General features: G+C 44.4%; 2 protein-coding genes across 2 annotated transcripts in view; one reads left to right on the top strand and one right to left on the bottom strand.

The window, feature by feature from the left end:
* The window catches only part of RPL3 (ribosomal protein L3), a 263,879-nt gene extending 259,881 nt beyond the window's left edge, over window positions 1–3,998 (bottom strand). The window contains exon 1 of the mRNA XM_050324174.1: window positions 3,994–3,998. Within this exon, the coding sequence (XP_050180131.1) occupies window positions 3,994–3,996 (3 nt within the window). The 5' untranslated portion in view covers window positions 3,997–3,998. The remainder of the gene's footprint in view (window positions 1–3,993) is intronic.
* Window positions 1–14,704, top strand: part of CACNA1I (calcium voltage-gated channel subunit alpha1 I) — a 173,296-nt gene that overhangs the window by 95,215 nt on the left and 63,377 nt on the right. Inside the window, 1 exon segment of the mRNA XM_050324168.1 lies at window positions 2,450–2,547. Coding sequence (XP_050180125.1) covers window positions 2,450–2,547 — 98 coding nt within the window.

Here is a 14,704-nt window from a genome sequence, read left to right as displayed (position 1 = left end):
TCTGTGTGGGTCACCATGTTCTTCAGGACTTCTCATTTGGTTCCTTCTAGTTCAGAAAAGACCACTTTTTGGAGTTAAATGTATTTTGGGCTATTTGCTTACTTGGCATTTGACTCTGTTTCAGGTTGTTCTGCTACTTCTCAAAAGAATTTTTTTTTGCCTTCAGAGGCTGGATCTCAAACCAGTGCTCTAGTGGATGCTTTTTTTTCAGGAAAGTTCTGTGGGACTTCACCAAGCTTGGAGACCTTTACGTTTCTGTGCATACACCAACCTCCTGTAACAGACTGCAGCGTAGGGACTCCTTCAGCCATGAAGCTACCTCCACATATCACGTCTCTGTGCTGTGAAGAGCTCCTAGCTCATGTCCTAGGAGCAATACACCTATGTCTATAGGGTGTTTTGTCCATAACTGTAGTTCCAAAGTTTCAGCAGGTCTGTCTAATTCTGGATTAACAATATGTTGATGAGGCAATCTTGCTTTCTGCTTTTGGAGTAAAGTTGGTCAGTGTTTACTCAAGGCCCTTGGTTCTTTGAACCACACAGGTATGCCCTTTTTATGATGTCCTGTAGTCATGTCTATGCATTTATATTTGTGTGAATTCCTCTTTTCATTCCCACTTTGATCTGACTGGATCCTAAGCCTCTGTCTATCACTAATGCTATCTGCAGGCTAGTTGAACGTTGCTGCTTGATTTGAGGTGGGGTTTTTTTGGGTTACATTTTTTTGGGATGTGAATATTTTGATTATCTGCATGAAATCCCTTGTCTCTCCTTCTGCATATGTCTCTCCTTGGCATATGTGGAACTGACAGCTCCAGGGAGGTAAATGAATGCCACTGCATTTCAGAGGAAAAATTATTTCGTGCAATTACCCTAAAAGTGCATGAGAGAACAGAGTGAAAGGAATGAGAGAGAGAAAGAAAGAGAGCATGAGAGAGAATAATCACAACACTTCGACAGGTTTATCCTATCGTGTTTGAAAATCTATCACTCTGACAAGTCCCCTTTGTGCAAGGTGTAGACAGATAACCAGGCATTAGCTCTTCAAGGTCCTCTTGAGTGGAGGGTAATCAATAGAATGATCAGTGCACTGGTCTATTTCACTAAATGCATCTCCCTGATATTTTTTACAGACTGGATGTACCCCATTTGCGTCTTAATGTCTCACTTTGGCTCTCTCATTCACTTTTAAGTGGTTCCTGGGCAGACAGATCTGGGTCAATGTTAGGTGGACTTGTGGGTCTTTTGGTATAAATTATAACGTGTTTGTTCTGAGAAGGGGTGCAGTAACAAAAGGCTGTGTCCCCAGTCCCTCTCTGTCTCTTGAGCCTCGTTAAAAGACCAAGGAAAAGGGAGGTTTTGTAGCTTCATTATTCATGCCTGAGAAGAGATTCCGTGGAAGCAGTCCTTGTCCTGACTCTGCTGCTATTTCACCTGCCAACTCTGTTACCCGCTTGATCCCATCTGCACATTAAAGTCACCCATGGGAAGCTGGTGACAACAGCCCATGTCATCTTGGAGGCCTCATGCACCTATGTTGACAAAAACATTTAAAATTCCCCAAGTGGAAACTGCTGGCCAGGGTAAATGGTTAGTGTAATGGTTTCTCGCCGTGCTTTCAAAGAGGCAGGATATTTGCCCTACTGGTAAGGAGGGTAGTGCTGGGCTAAGGGATGCTGGGCCAGGTCACTTCTTGCCACCTGCACCTGCAGCTCTTGCAGCAAAGCCAATGCTTTAGTCACACCTATTAGCACTTTGAGGTTATTTGGACAGCATGTTGTTGGATTAGGGAAGCTGAGGTCTAGCATATATCCTAAAATTAGGCTTTTCCCCTTTTGGTTGGTGTCAGAAAGGAGTGATTCACAGCTATGGGGGAAGCCTCTTCACCTAGTCAAAGCAGTTACCACTGTAAGTAAGAGAGTTATTCAATAGGCAAGATAAAACAGGTTATCTGAAGCTGCCTCCAGGGACCGTATCCTGCAGTGTGAGATAAGGAGAACATGGGGAGCACCCCAATGTGCTGCAGGTAACACTCAACAAAACTGGCTGCGCAGCCCTCTTCTCCTGGCCTTGTGTGAAATGGCCACTCCACGTGCGTGCCCTCACCAGCAGCACATTCTTCTTGTCCGTGCATCTTCACGCAGCTCCTTCCCCTCCTGATGGTCACAGCAGGTACGCGTTATCACATCTCCTGGCCTACATCATGCACGCTCTCACTGCTCACTGTGTTTTCTGCCAGAGGAACTGTGGGCTCTGGTCTTGTTCCCAGAGGGCTCACAGACACTCCAGTTTTTCTTCCAAAAACTAAGACCTCATCCCCATGGCTTCCAGAAACTCTTCAATGAAGAAATGATAAATTTGTGGCTTAAGCCAAAGTTCTGGATTCTTTTAAACTTTCTTTTTCTCTCTTTCTCTTTCTCTCTCTTTCTCTTTCTTTCCTCTTCTGCAGGATGGTGGAGTACTCCCTGGATCTCCAAAACATTAACTTGTCTGCAATCCGCACTGTCCGTGTCCTGAGACCCCTGAAAGCTATCAACCGTGTGCCTAGTAAGTCGTGCTTCCCTGTCACATCTGCTCAGCTCAGCTTTTAGGGAGTACATGACCAATAAGGCTGCCTGTGGTGGTGTTCTCCAGGCAGGGTTCAGGTACAAACTGAGTGGAGGTTTCTGCAGGGTGTGTGCAGGCTTTTATACCCATCACAGGGCCAAGAGGTGTCATTGGATGGGCAGGAAAACAAGAGTTTCCCAGCATAACTGGTCATGGGTATTCTGTGCACAGCCGTTTTGATGGCACAGGAACTGATGTGCAGTAAAGGAAGGTGTTTTTTCTTCCCTTTACTGAAGGGCATTGCAGGTTTGATAATGTCTTCAGCCTCAAAAAGGGCTGTGTGAAAGGTCTGAAGAGGGATGAGCTTGGCGAAGCAGGAAGAATTGGTTTGCTCAAGCTTTCACATGGTTTTCCAGATCCTCTCCTCTGAAAAATTTTCATGCCATTACAGCTTAGGGTCGTGTAGTACTGACTGTTTTTTCTTTCCTCCTCACCTTGTGCTTTGCACTCCCTCTTTTGTGCCAACTATCCCCGCTGTGAGCTGGTGTGTGTATGAGCCAGGCTGAGCACTACTGGGAATGGGGAGCACTCAGGGCTGTGCCTGAGCCTGGATGTGTCAGCAGCCAAATTAATGCTCACCAGCACCATCCTGGTCTGACACACAGCCTTCAGTTCAGGTCTGCATCTAAACCAGAGAGGTGCTACAGCCCCAGGGCATGTGCCATGCATGTGCACTGCACCCACAGTGGAGATGGTACCTCCATAACCCTTGCATCTTCCCTTCCCAGGGGATGGGGACAAGACCACCCTCTTCACCATGCTTTGAAGTTTTTGGTGGTGTTGAACTTCTTCCCTCACCTTCCCTTCCTTTGCCTCTCCTTTTTTTTTCTTTTTCTCATCAATGTTGCTCTCCTTGCAACCCTGAAGCAAATAAGCAAGCATTGCTGTTGTTATTGAACTGCAGGAAATATGCAGGTGGCTCAGGTTTTGCAGTGGTTGTATCCAGGTGTATGGAAGTGAACTGGTAGACAGGTTGCATGCCGCTGGGATCAGGGGGTTGCAAGAGCACTGAACTCAGCCTGCTGTGTCATTGATGTTTCTGGCTGTTCCCTGTGCAAAGGCAGCAGCTCCCAGATGCAGCCTCATGAGACTTGAGGCATTTCTTCAGTCTTACAAAATGGTAGGAAGTGTCTTTGCTCTTCCCCACAATCTCCCGATCAGGTTGTATGCAGTGTCTAAGACCTTGCCAAAGCTCTCCTAATCCTTCTCTCAAGCTCAGATGTTCCTTTTTCTCTTCCAGTTTTGAGGGAGTTTGCACAATTGACCCAGTCTGCATCATATGCTTTTCCTTGTGCTGAAGTCACTTCCGTGATGACCCCTCTTTCCTGACCGTGTTGTGTAGGTGGATTTGATGGTCTCTGATTCCATGCAAAGCCTTTCTAGAACCATCTTGTCCCTCTTCCTAGGTATACTTTTGTCTCTGAGCAACAACTATGAAAAGAGGGTGCTGAAAGATGTGATGGAGAAAGTGAGGCACAGTCCTCTGTGCCCAACGTGGCAGAAGGATGTCAGTTAGAAGAGCAGCTAGTTGGGGCACTGAGAATGCACCCAGGAATGTAACAAGTCCATCATGGGGTGATAGGGATGGGAGTGAAGACAAGCTTTTGGCTATTGACTGTCAGCAAAACAATTCCCCCAGCCTGTCTCCATCTCTCCGGCCCTTCTTCAGAGGGGGGAGAGGACTGGGAGCCAGTCCTGGTAGTGGGTATGCACTGTAGTGTCAGGGGACACCCTTTCTGTGAGGGGGTGGGCTGGAGGTTGTGCATGGCAGGCTGGCCCCTTCCAGAAAGTGTATGGCCAGCTATGTGAGAGCAACACCATCCTCATGTTATGCAGTCTCCTTTCCTTCCTGCTTCATGAGGAGTCTCGTGAGTTTGTGCTCAAAGAATACTTTGAGACTGATCCCAATTACAGCATAAACTTAACCTTGGTAGAGAGTGGAAACATCCTGAATGACATCCAATTAACTCCTACAGGTGTCTGCCATTTAAATTGATGGACACTGGTGGTCAGGAGCAAAACCTGACTGACAGAAAGTTGAGGTCTTCTTTTATTTCTGTTTATCTCTTGGAACAGCTGGAGCTGCCCCAGGGAGGAGTAGTGTGAGCCCTGTCAGAACTGACCCACCAGAGATGCTTTCCATCATCTCTCCTGACCTTTGCAGAGCACAGGCCATTGAATTTCCCCTGGCTGTCCCTGCCATGACACTACCTGTCTGCTCCTTTTATCAGTATAAAACTTTACCTGTATGAAATTGATGCTGTTTTAATTTCCACTTTGTGGTTAAACATTTGTGTGTTTTTCTTGCTACATGAATCTCTGGTTATATGCAGAGAATGTTTCGGAAGACAGACAGCATGTCATTAATTAAAAAAGAAAAAAAAAGAAAGAAACTGGATTCCCTGGGAGAGGAAGCATTGACTTGAGGGCTGAAAACTGGCAAAGAGGCTGTAAACAAATGCTGGTGATAAATGGAACTGCGTTAGAAGAAGGTGCCTAGTGGGCTACAGCAAACATAATTAATGGGACCTTTGGCCACAAATCTTTTTTTAATGCCTTTTAAAGTTCTTCTTTATGGATCTGAAGGAAGAGGAAAGTCTATTAGTGAGATGTACTGATGATACCTAGCTGGAAGTGTTGCAGGTGCCAACAACGAAAGCAGGAAATCAGACATGAGGAGGTAGAGGGAGATTGAGGTCATGGTTGTGAGTGTGAGATATCTGGAGAGAGGGCCAGAGGGGTTAATCCCAAAGGCAGATATTCAGCCATGTCCAAAAGGCTGTGATAGGACAGTGTGGCCCAGTGTTCACCAGTGGCCATTTCAAAGGCTTCCATGTGGGCACACGAGTAGGGACCGATTTTCACAGAGAAGTCTGGCTGTGTGGACTGAATTATGCCAGATTATTATTAGGAGAATGGACAAAGTTATTAGGAACCTGACTGATTACAGTATGAGTGGAAGAATGCTCAAGTGTTTGTAAGGGTAGATTATTTAGCACCCAAAGAATAGTAGCACTCTACCAATCAGCCAGTGTTTGAAAAGTCTTTTCTCAATCAAGTGAGAAATTTCTGGAGAAATTTGAGAGAAATTTCATACTACATGACAGAAAAAAAATAGCAATGTCAGAAAATTAGAAGAGAGGAAATTCAGAAGGAATTTCTAAGGAAACAGTAGCAAACATGGTATAGGAAAAAGTGTAATCTATTAAATAAGTTAAATAAACTTATCCTAAACTCCTGGCATGTGGGCAAGGCTGAAATTTAAATGTCCAAATTGGATATGTCTAAATACTGCTTACCCATGCTCATTTCTTAACATGTTACTGGAAGTTCTTCCTTACAGTCAGACTTCTGAGGCTTTGAAACAACATTGCACAAGGAGCTGACAAATGCTATTTGTGTGTGCCATACTCATTACCTATGCTGTAAAGGATGCATAGACTCTCTGAATCATCACAGTAGAAGAAAAGGGCATCCAGTGTAACCAAAAGGTGGTAAATGTCCATTAAGAATGATGTTCTCCACCCAGTTCATAATTAGGCTGTAAAACTTGCTGCCTTTGGGAGTCCTTCCAGTCTCAAATCAACTCAGATGCACTGTGTAAGTAAAGGAAGCAAAATGGGATTTTCTGGGGGAAGTCCCATCCCTGAAAGTGTTCAATGCCAGGTTGGATGGGGCTTTGAGGTACTAGTGGAAGTTGTTCTTGTCCATGGCAGGGGGGCTGGAACTAGATGATTTTCAAGGTCCCTTCCAACCCAAACCATTCTATGATTCTATGAGAGCTCACATGGAGACTCTTCCAGATTTCAAACCTCCTTATGTCAGGGTTAGAGCTGACCTTTAGCTACTGGTTATAAGCAACTGATTGCCTTTTTTGCAATCCCCAGCAGGATGTGCTACTGACCATTGACAGATTTCCCTTCTGAATGAAGAAGCCTGGGGTTCTGCCCCACTTGATCATGTCATTTCCATTCTCATGTCATCTTTAAAGTGTACTAGAGAAAACCTGAGGAGCCCTAGTTTTGTAATATGTATCACACCTTCATTCATATTCCTTCTTATTTCTTGTATTCTTGATTACAACCCCAGGAACTCTGCATTTTGAGTTTGGTTTTTTTTTTGAAAATGTGCGTGTGTGTGTAATTAGAGATAGTTCTGGTCCTATTACCATGTGATTTGATTCCATGGCAGTGAGTTGGTGTGACAAGCCCCGCAAGTCACAGAAGAAGTGTAAAGAGATAAAAAATACCCTCCAGATCTTGTCAGGGGTAGTTGCTTTCTGCTCTGGGAATGTCTGTGTCCTAGTCTTGGGGTGAAATTCCACATCTATTTGTTGTTATTGTCATTTCCTGATTGTGTGTCAGGTTGCTAGGTGAAGCATTGCTGTTTGCACTAGCTCTTTCATTGTTTTTTCTCATGGCAAGGCACAAGATCTGGAGGGGGAGGCTGGTTTTGTTTTATTTCTGCCTGCTTTTGAGCTGGGAGTCAGTCAGTAGTCATTTCTGATAATTTGAATTTCTTGCACTTCTCTTATTAAGTTTTTTTGACATTGGAGCAGAAAACGTTTCTTCAGTTTATTCTTCCTTGTTGCATTGGCCTTATGCAAAGAAGAGCCCTTGCTTTATGTTTGATGTCTTCCAGTTTCCACTTATAATTTAGTAACTGATTCATCATTTGGAAGCAGATTATTTCAGCTGAGCACACTGTACGGAAGTGAACGAGTCTGTTGCAGTGTTGCATAGCAACTTTATTGAGTAGAAAGGGTATACATGTGCTAATACTCGGTGTGTAAGTGCAGTAATATGTATGTGGAGTTATAAGCATTAGAAATATATTGTCATATCCTTATTACTAGCTGTGCAGGAAATAGAATTTCAGATTTGTGGGAAGTTCCGCTTTTCCTAAATGTGATTTATTTTTAGCACAACAAAAATAATCTTTTCCCATCCGTTTTAACATGGCCTTATGGTGCCTAATTTTAGGTGGTGTGTTTTGTTTTTTGATTTTTTTTCCTATACTTAGTCATGACAAAGAAGTTTAAAAATCAAAAATCCTCAATCATGCCATTCTAGTATAAAAATTATTTTCTCTCCTCTTGTCCTCCTTTTTACTAAATCTTTTAATAACTATTGCATCATTTTTATTTCAGTGAAATAGTATTTTTTGCTGGTAAAAGTGACGTGTAGGAATATCTTGGTCTAGTTCCATTTTTCTTTATTAATGATTGTAATTATAGTAGCTCCATGGGTCCAAATAGACTAGATTTTTCTACTTTTCTTCTACAGATCTCAAAGACATAAACCAAGAATTTTTATTTCAGTCTTTCTCATGTTTCAGACCAGGTGAATGAGACCCCAGTGATTGTCATCAGCAGACTTGGGAATACAGTTGACATCTCCTAACTCTTAACTCTGTATTCATCTCACTAGGCCAAAGCGCTAATATTAAAATAGTCTAAAGCACATGAACCCTTGAAAAGGAAAATCAGATATTTTCCATTTATATACCTGCCTTCAATCTGTATTCCACACCAAGCTACCTGTGCTTGGTGCTGTATCAGTGCCTAAGATAGAGCAATCTGGCTATGAACCCTGCACTTGGCATGGGGGAAAAGTGATGAGGTTTACTTCTCTAAATGTGTTTTTGAAGAACTAATTTCACTGATGAGTGTGTGTGAAATTAGCTTCTGACTGAGATATATTAGGCTGTAAAACAATCTCTTTTAAAGCTAGATCAGACAAAAAACAAGCACATTTGACAGGCACAGTCCTGCCCTAGCAGTTGGAAATGCAAAGGGATTATGAGATTCCTCTTCTAAATCCCTCCCCCCCCAGGGTCTTTGCTTCAGATGCTCCCATCTTTTTGCAAGTGGACTGTCACTTCCTTGTTCTCTTCCAACGCTGACTCCCTTTCAAAACTGTCCTCTTCTATTTCATTCTTTTGGAAGTACGTTTTTCCCCTCTCAGCTTCATTTGTGAAGTAATAACTGAAACTCAGATACTGTTATATTCTCCAAATATTTAGACTTACTCCTTTCTTTGTAGAAGCTGTTCTGTAAATATTTGTTATCACATCTCAGTGACAAACGACACTTACAACTTTGTGCATATGTGTATACACACAGATTTATCCACATGCAGCCAAAGTCCTGGGCAGGTCAGTACAGGTACAGGAGTGATGTTCTCTCACTGTACCCATACACAAAAGATGTCACAAAGCATTTTCTATTCCCTGGTCAGGCTGTGTGACACAAACGTACTGAAAGGCGACACTGGCAGCTTTCTGTAGGCTCTGTCCCAGACAGGTGGGCAGTGAAAGGATGGAGAAAAGCTGACAGGGAATGGACTTGACCGATGGGGTCAAGTTCGTCTGTGTCCTCCCTTCCCAGTGCAATCTCCTAGCCAAATGGAGCAAAGCACTGAATAGAGCAATGTGATTTATGCCTGGAGCAGGTCATTAAAGGATGCCTTTCATCCAAGAAGGGGACAGATCAGAGATGGAAACGTATTCAGAGCTGCAGTATCCTGTATGTGCAACTCTCTATCAAGTTAGTCAGGCCCTAAATGCTTAGGTATGCTCAGGATACAGGGAGCAGTGCAAAGGGGAGCAGAGCAGAATGAGGATCAATAGAGGTGAGAGCAGAGAAGGAGTTGGGCTGGAAAGAGAAATGCACAGGAGGCAAATAGGGGGGTTTGCTGGGCACAGCATGTGAAGGTGTGATGCACCTCTGTATGTAGGATAATGCACAGACAGTGTGTGGGGGAGGGAGGGAAGGGGAGGAAACCAAAATCCAAACACAGTCACGGATTAGTATAAAGAAAATCTATTGACTTTCAGATAAATATGCTGGATGGGTTTGCAAATCAATGCTTCTCTGGAGCTTTTTAAAATTGGTCTATCAGAGGCCCACATATAGTAGTAATGGAGGAAGTCTTCATGGAATTAGAGGATGGTTTAGGCTGGAAGGGACCTTAAAGACCATCTAGTTCCAACCCCCCTGCACAGGCATGAACACCTTCAAGTAGACCAGGTTGCTAAAAGCTCTGTCCAGCCTGGCCTTGAACACTTCCAGGAATGGGGCATCCAGAACTTCTCTGGATGTTCCAGTGCTTTACAACTCTCACAGTAAAGATTTTTTTCCTGTATCTAATTTAAGCCTCCACTCACCAAAGAAAGGTTGCAATTTTATTTACTTGTTGTCTGATCTCAGTGCTGTTTTTCATGTGGATTCCCAGTGTGCAATATATTACCAGGTAATCATGGGAGAAAGTAATCTTTCCTGCTCTGAAGTAGTCCACTCAATTATTAGCAAGTATTCAAAAGTCACAAATTGTGTGCTTGTAGGTTTTAAGGTGGGTTTAAAGCTGTAAGATTTGAAAAAGCAAAAGGAAAACCAATCACAGATTATATTTATCTTTCCCATGGCTTTCAGACCCTTAAACCTGTGACTCAGATCTTTTAGTCCTCTTTTTTTTCCCCTCATAGTAGTGGGGAATAGAAGCTTCTTTTTTTTGCTGTAACCTGGGATTGTCAAGTCATGACAATATTTCACACCTAAAGGTTTCTGCCATGCATCCCAAGATTCACAGAAAAAATCACAATAGTCAGTAACAGCATCTTGGAGTTTGTGTAAAGCAAACCTGGAAAAAAAAACAAAACAAAAAATAGTCATAAAAAGACCTTTGTTGGAATCTTTTTTTCTTTCTTCCTTCTCCTGTAGGAGAACCCACACAGTCAGAATTTTAAAAAACGCTCACTGCCTCACCGCTCCCATTGTGACAATTCTGCTGCCTGTTCAAACAAGCTCAGCCTCCAGTGTACACAGCACTCATGAAAGCCCAGCCGTGTATTTTGCTGCCTAAATGGGAGCTGAGCTGTTTTGCAAAATCTGTCCCATGGGACCTATCAAGAAATGGATACCATGGAAATGTGAGCAATAATGACAGTGTATTATGGGGTGAAAGATAATGTCATATTACACTAATGCAAATTACACTTTGTGTGTGTGGGCAGGGCAATTTACAACCATAACCTTAGATTTCTCTATCTTTGTGTATTTTGGGCCTCATTCTCCTGTTCACACTCATTTCACCTAACATCATGTCACTGCCTGCAGTAGAAAGAAACATGATTCATGCCAGTGACAGCAAGAGGAAATTAGCTCCCTTAAATCTGAACCAGAAGTTACATTAACACTGTTTTACATAATATTTTGCATTATTCTGTCCCACTTACACAGCATTAGAGATGGGTAAAGAACTTGAGGATATTTACAGAATGGAGGCAGGTGGCTCACAGCCACAGCACTGGAGTCACCTTGCCTGGTGTTGGGTGACCCCAGCAATTGTGAAAGAAAAGCTGGCACTGTATGTTTTTAATAGACTCTTCACTGAAAGTGAATGCAGTCATCATTGCAGTGATAAATGGGGAAAAAATGAGATTATCAGTGAATGAACTACTGTAGCAGGTGGTAGTAGGTGTTGCTTATTAGATGTTCAGTATTACAAAAAAGAACAGAACGACAGCAATCCCCCAGAGAGACACCTCTCTAAGAATTAATCTGACACCTGTCATCACTCTCCAAGACAAGGTTGCTTAACAGTCCAAAGCTTGCAAGGTGATAATGGAGAGACAGTGAAGAAAGGGCTGCTGACTGAGACCTTTGCCTGCATTTGTTTCTGCTCATGTCAGGGATTACGTGGCTACCAACCATGCTATGGTGGCACATACTGAGTGTGAATGCTTGTGGTGGAGGAGCTTTCTGTCGTTATCCATGAAACCTCAGCTGGGCTCATAGCACCCATAATAAGGTGCAGCCTGCTGCAGAGCTTGGATGTCTCCTTTGTGGATGACAGAAAAGCCTGGACTGGGGCCAGTCTTTTTCCAGAGATGTCAGCATTTAGGTGTCAAGACAAATTCACTGGATTTTGCCCTCTTTCTTGAGGCCACTGTAACCCTGGGGTCAGGTCTGCAATTAGGAGGCTTCACTTCTGAGCTTGCTTCTTCACAGCATCTGGCAACTCCATCCGAGCCCCCTTTGGCAGTCTGCTGAGCACTGTGGCTATGCAGTGCCCATGTGTTTATTTGCTCATCTTCCCCCTGCCTCAAGGACAACTGCTTATCTCTGGTTTAATATGCACTCTCTTTTTGGCGATTGTTTTAGCAGAATGTTTGTTGGGAGGTGTTCTAAGTGGTGTATTTTTTCTCCCCTCTTACTTTCCTTTTTGATGCTTACGTTGACCTGATCTGATCTGATCTATGCCTTGCTCTCCAACTGAAAAGAGGTGAAGTCTGTGTTAGTCCCTGGATCACAAGGGAATTGTTTCTACAGCCTTGGAGAAAGCTTAAGAGAGTTCTTTCTCTTTTATGAGTACACCCTAAATATACTCTGGAAAGCTCTGTAGTCCCAGCAGGGGGAAGCTCTGGCCAACAGTTTTTTTGTGGAGTTTTAGTCTCTCTTTTTCTTCAGGCTTAAGTTGAGGAATACTTTAAAGGTAAGGACTAAGGACACTTAATTCTTGAACTTGATTCAGTATTCCAAGGGAAGTAGTCACTGTACCAAGATGAGGCTTGTTGTGCCCATGCTACTCAGAAAATGAACAACAGCTCTTTGTACTGGCTGAGGCTTTATAAGTGCTGGAAATGTCATGTTTTGATATTTTCTGTGGTCACACCAAGGAGTGACAAAGATTAAAATAATTTGAGGTTATGTCATGAACAGACTGTACAGGATGAGGTGTCTGAGCCAGTCAGAGGTGCTAGAAGGCTTTGCTTGTCAGTAAGGCAAAAGTGAGGAATCGCTGAGGAACTTAAGGAGTGCTCCTGAACTACGGATCATGCTGAACATCTGCAAGTGCAAAACCCCCAGCTCTAAATATATCCTATAAGGTTACATAGCAAGGGAGACAGCAAACACCAGGAACCTGACAAAGAGATCAGTGGGAAGACTTTGCTTGTCTCTGAATGAGGCCAGTGTGTCTGGGGCAGTTTTTCCATAGCAGCAGAAGTGGCTTAAGGTCTCTCCCTGCCTCATACCATCAACTGGACCTGCCTTTCCACAGAGTTCATATAATTGGGGTCTGGCCATCCATCTGGACATGCTCTCTCTTGCATTGGTGATGGTCTGCAATGCGAATGAGGCTGGATTTGCAGCTTGAGGATAGGGTATCTGGAGCTGTACACCAGCTGTTTCAGCTGAGCTCATTTCACTTACACTTGTTGTTTGCAGGAGAGGCCTCAGTTAGGAGGAATGCAGCAAAGGGAAAAGATGTGTGTGGCGAGGAAAGCTGTGAGTTACAGTATCAGTGAGCTTGGCAGTGTGCCTACTGTTGGACACACAGCTGACTGGTGTCTCTTTGCAGCAGTTTGGCTCCACACTTTATCTGATGTTCAGGAATGCAATGTGTGATATGACAGCTAAACCTCAGATCAGCAAGAGATCAATGAGAAGGGCCACAAGTTGAAGCACTAGCTTGCACTGTGCACAAAAAGTGAAATTATTTTAACTACAGGGGTTGGCTAAAAAAAAAAAAGTGTATCTCTTTCAGTGTACTTTCTGCACCATCAGTCTGCTGGAATGGTTCCTCATTCTGAAAATTTCCATAACAGAGCATGCACAGGAAAATCCTGCCAACCACATGCTAGCGGGATGGACTGCCATGTGTCCTGGGGCAGGGGAGGAAGGAAAGAAGGCACGCTTGGACAAGCAGCCTGGCTGAGGAACATAATGACACTTGACTCTCTGCATTCTGCAAAATGTCCTACCAGCTCTGCTCACAAGTGCTGAGGAGAAGGAGATTTGCTTTTGCTCCAGTTAAAATGATAATGGGTGGCTTGGTTCACGATGCAGATGAGATGGGTGCTGAGAATTATGTTCTCTTCCATCTTGTTTAGAGTAAACACGGGAATGATGCCTCAAACAGCTATTTCCTTTTGACTTCACATGCACTAGCTTTGTCCCTCACTCTATAGCTGGGAAGGATTTGAAAGCCTCAGAGGTGAGTGAGATATAAGAAACCAGAAACAGGATTTCTCACCCTCTCCTGAACCAGTCCCCCATTCAGATCACAGGGTGATTAGCGCTAGGGAGTGAGTCAGCTCAGCTATCGGCACTCACTCTGGGAAAGAGGCAGGCGGAAAGAAGGCGAAGTGACGGAGCGATGCTGAGCAGGGGCAGGGGCACACCTGCACTGCACGGCTGGCTCTGGCTGCCCGGAGCCTCCTCGCCATCCCTGCCCCGGCCGCTCCGCTCGACCCCGCCGGGCGCGCTGCCCCGGGGCTGCCACGTGCCGGACCAGTCTGCTCGGCCGTGACGGCCGCGCTAACCAGGGCTGATGGAAAATGTCTGGAGGGAGCGACGGTCACTAAAGCGTTTGTCACGAAGGGCCCCTGCATGCTACCGGGGTGAAACAGTCGAATTCCTTTTTTACGAACCCAGGAGGGAGCTCAAAGGCTTAGCTTAGCCCTGTGCTTCCTCCTGCTCAGCTCACTTCCTGGCACTCCTCTCACCCTCCCACCGTTTCTTATCCCTGTAACATGCCTTGCCCCGGCTACTGCTGTGTTTGAGTGGTGGCTTTGTTCCTGCGGGATATCCTGGGAGGATTAGCCCTGCCAGCACGGTACAGTCGAGCACCCTTCTCTAACCCTCACCCAAGGGCATGGGTAAGCAGCAGGGAAGCATTATGTGGCATTGTTTCATGGAGGTCCTTCCTTGGATGCCGACAGCTGAGGCTATTTTGTTTCTTCCTTTCCCTTGGTCTCCTCGTGAGGGTGAGTGGAGAAAAGACCTTTCAGAGCCCACACCTGGCACTCATGAATATTTCATGTTTCTTGCCTTTTTTTTTTTTTTCTCTTGAAGAGCAAAACCTTTTCATATTTGATGCCCTGGAAGGCTGTTTGGTTGCTGAATGTTACTTCATCAATGCTCTCTCTCCCTGCTTTTCCTCCAGACTGCCCAGCCCTTCTTCCTTTCTTTCCTCGAGCAGTGTCTTCTTTATTTCAAAGCATGCTTCAGAAAAGGTCACTGTCCCTTTCATATCCCCTCCTTGCTGTGAGCCAGCATGGCTTCTGCTCTGCCAATGGTAAAGGATAAATGGGG

Source organism: Myiozetetes cayanensis, unplaced genomic scaffold, assembly GCF_022539395.1.
Source record: "Myiozetetes cayanensis isolate MyiCay16 unplaced genomic scaffold, myiCay2020 scf3, whole genome shotgun sequence".
In the NCBI taxonomy this organism is placed as follows: domain Eukaryota; kingdom Metazoa; phylum Chordata; class Aves; order Passeriformes; family Tyrannidae; genus Myiozetetes; species Myiozetetes cayanensis.
This window is presented reverse-complemented; position numbering and strand designations above follow the sequence as displayed.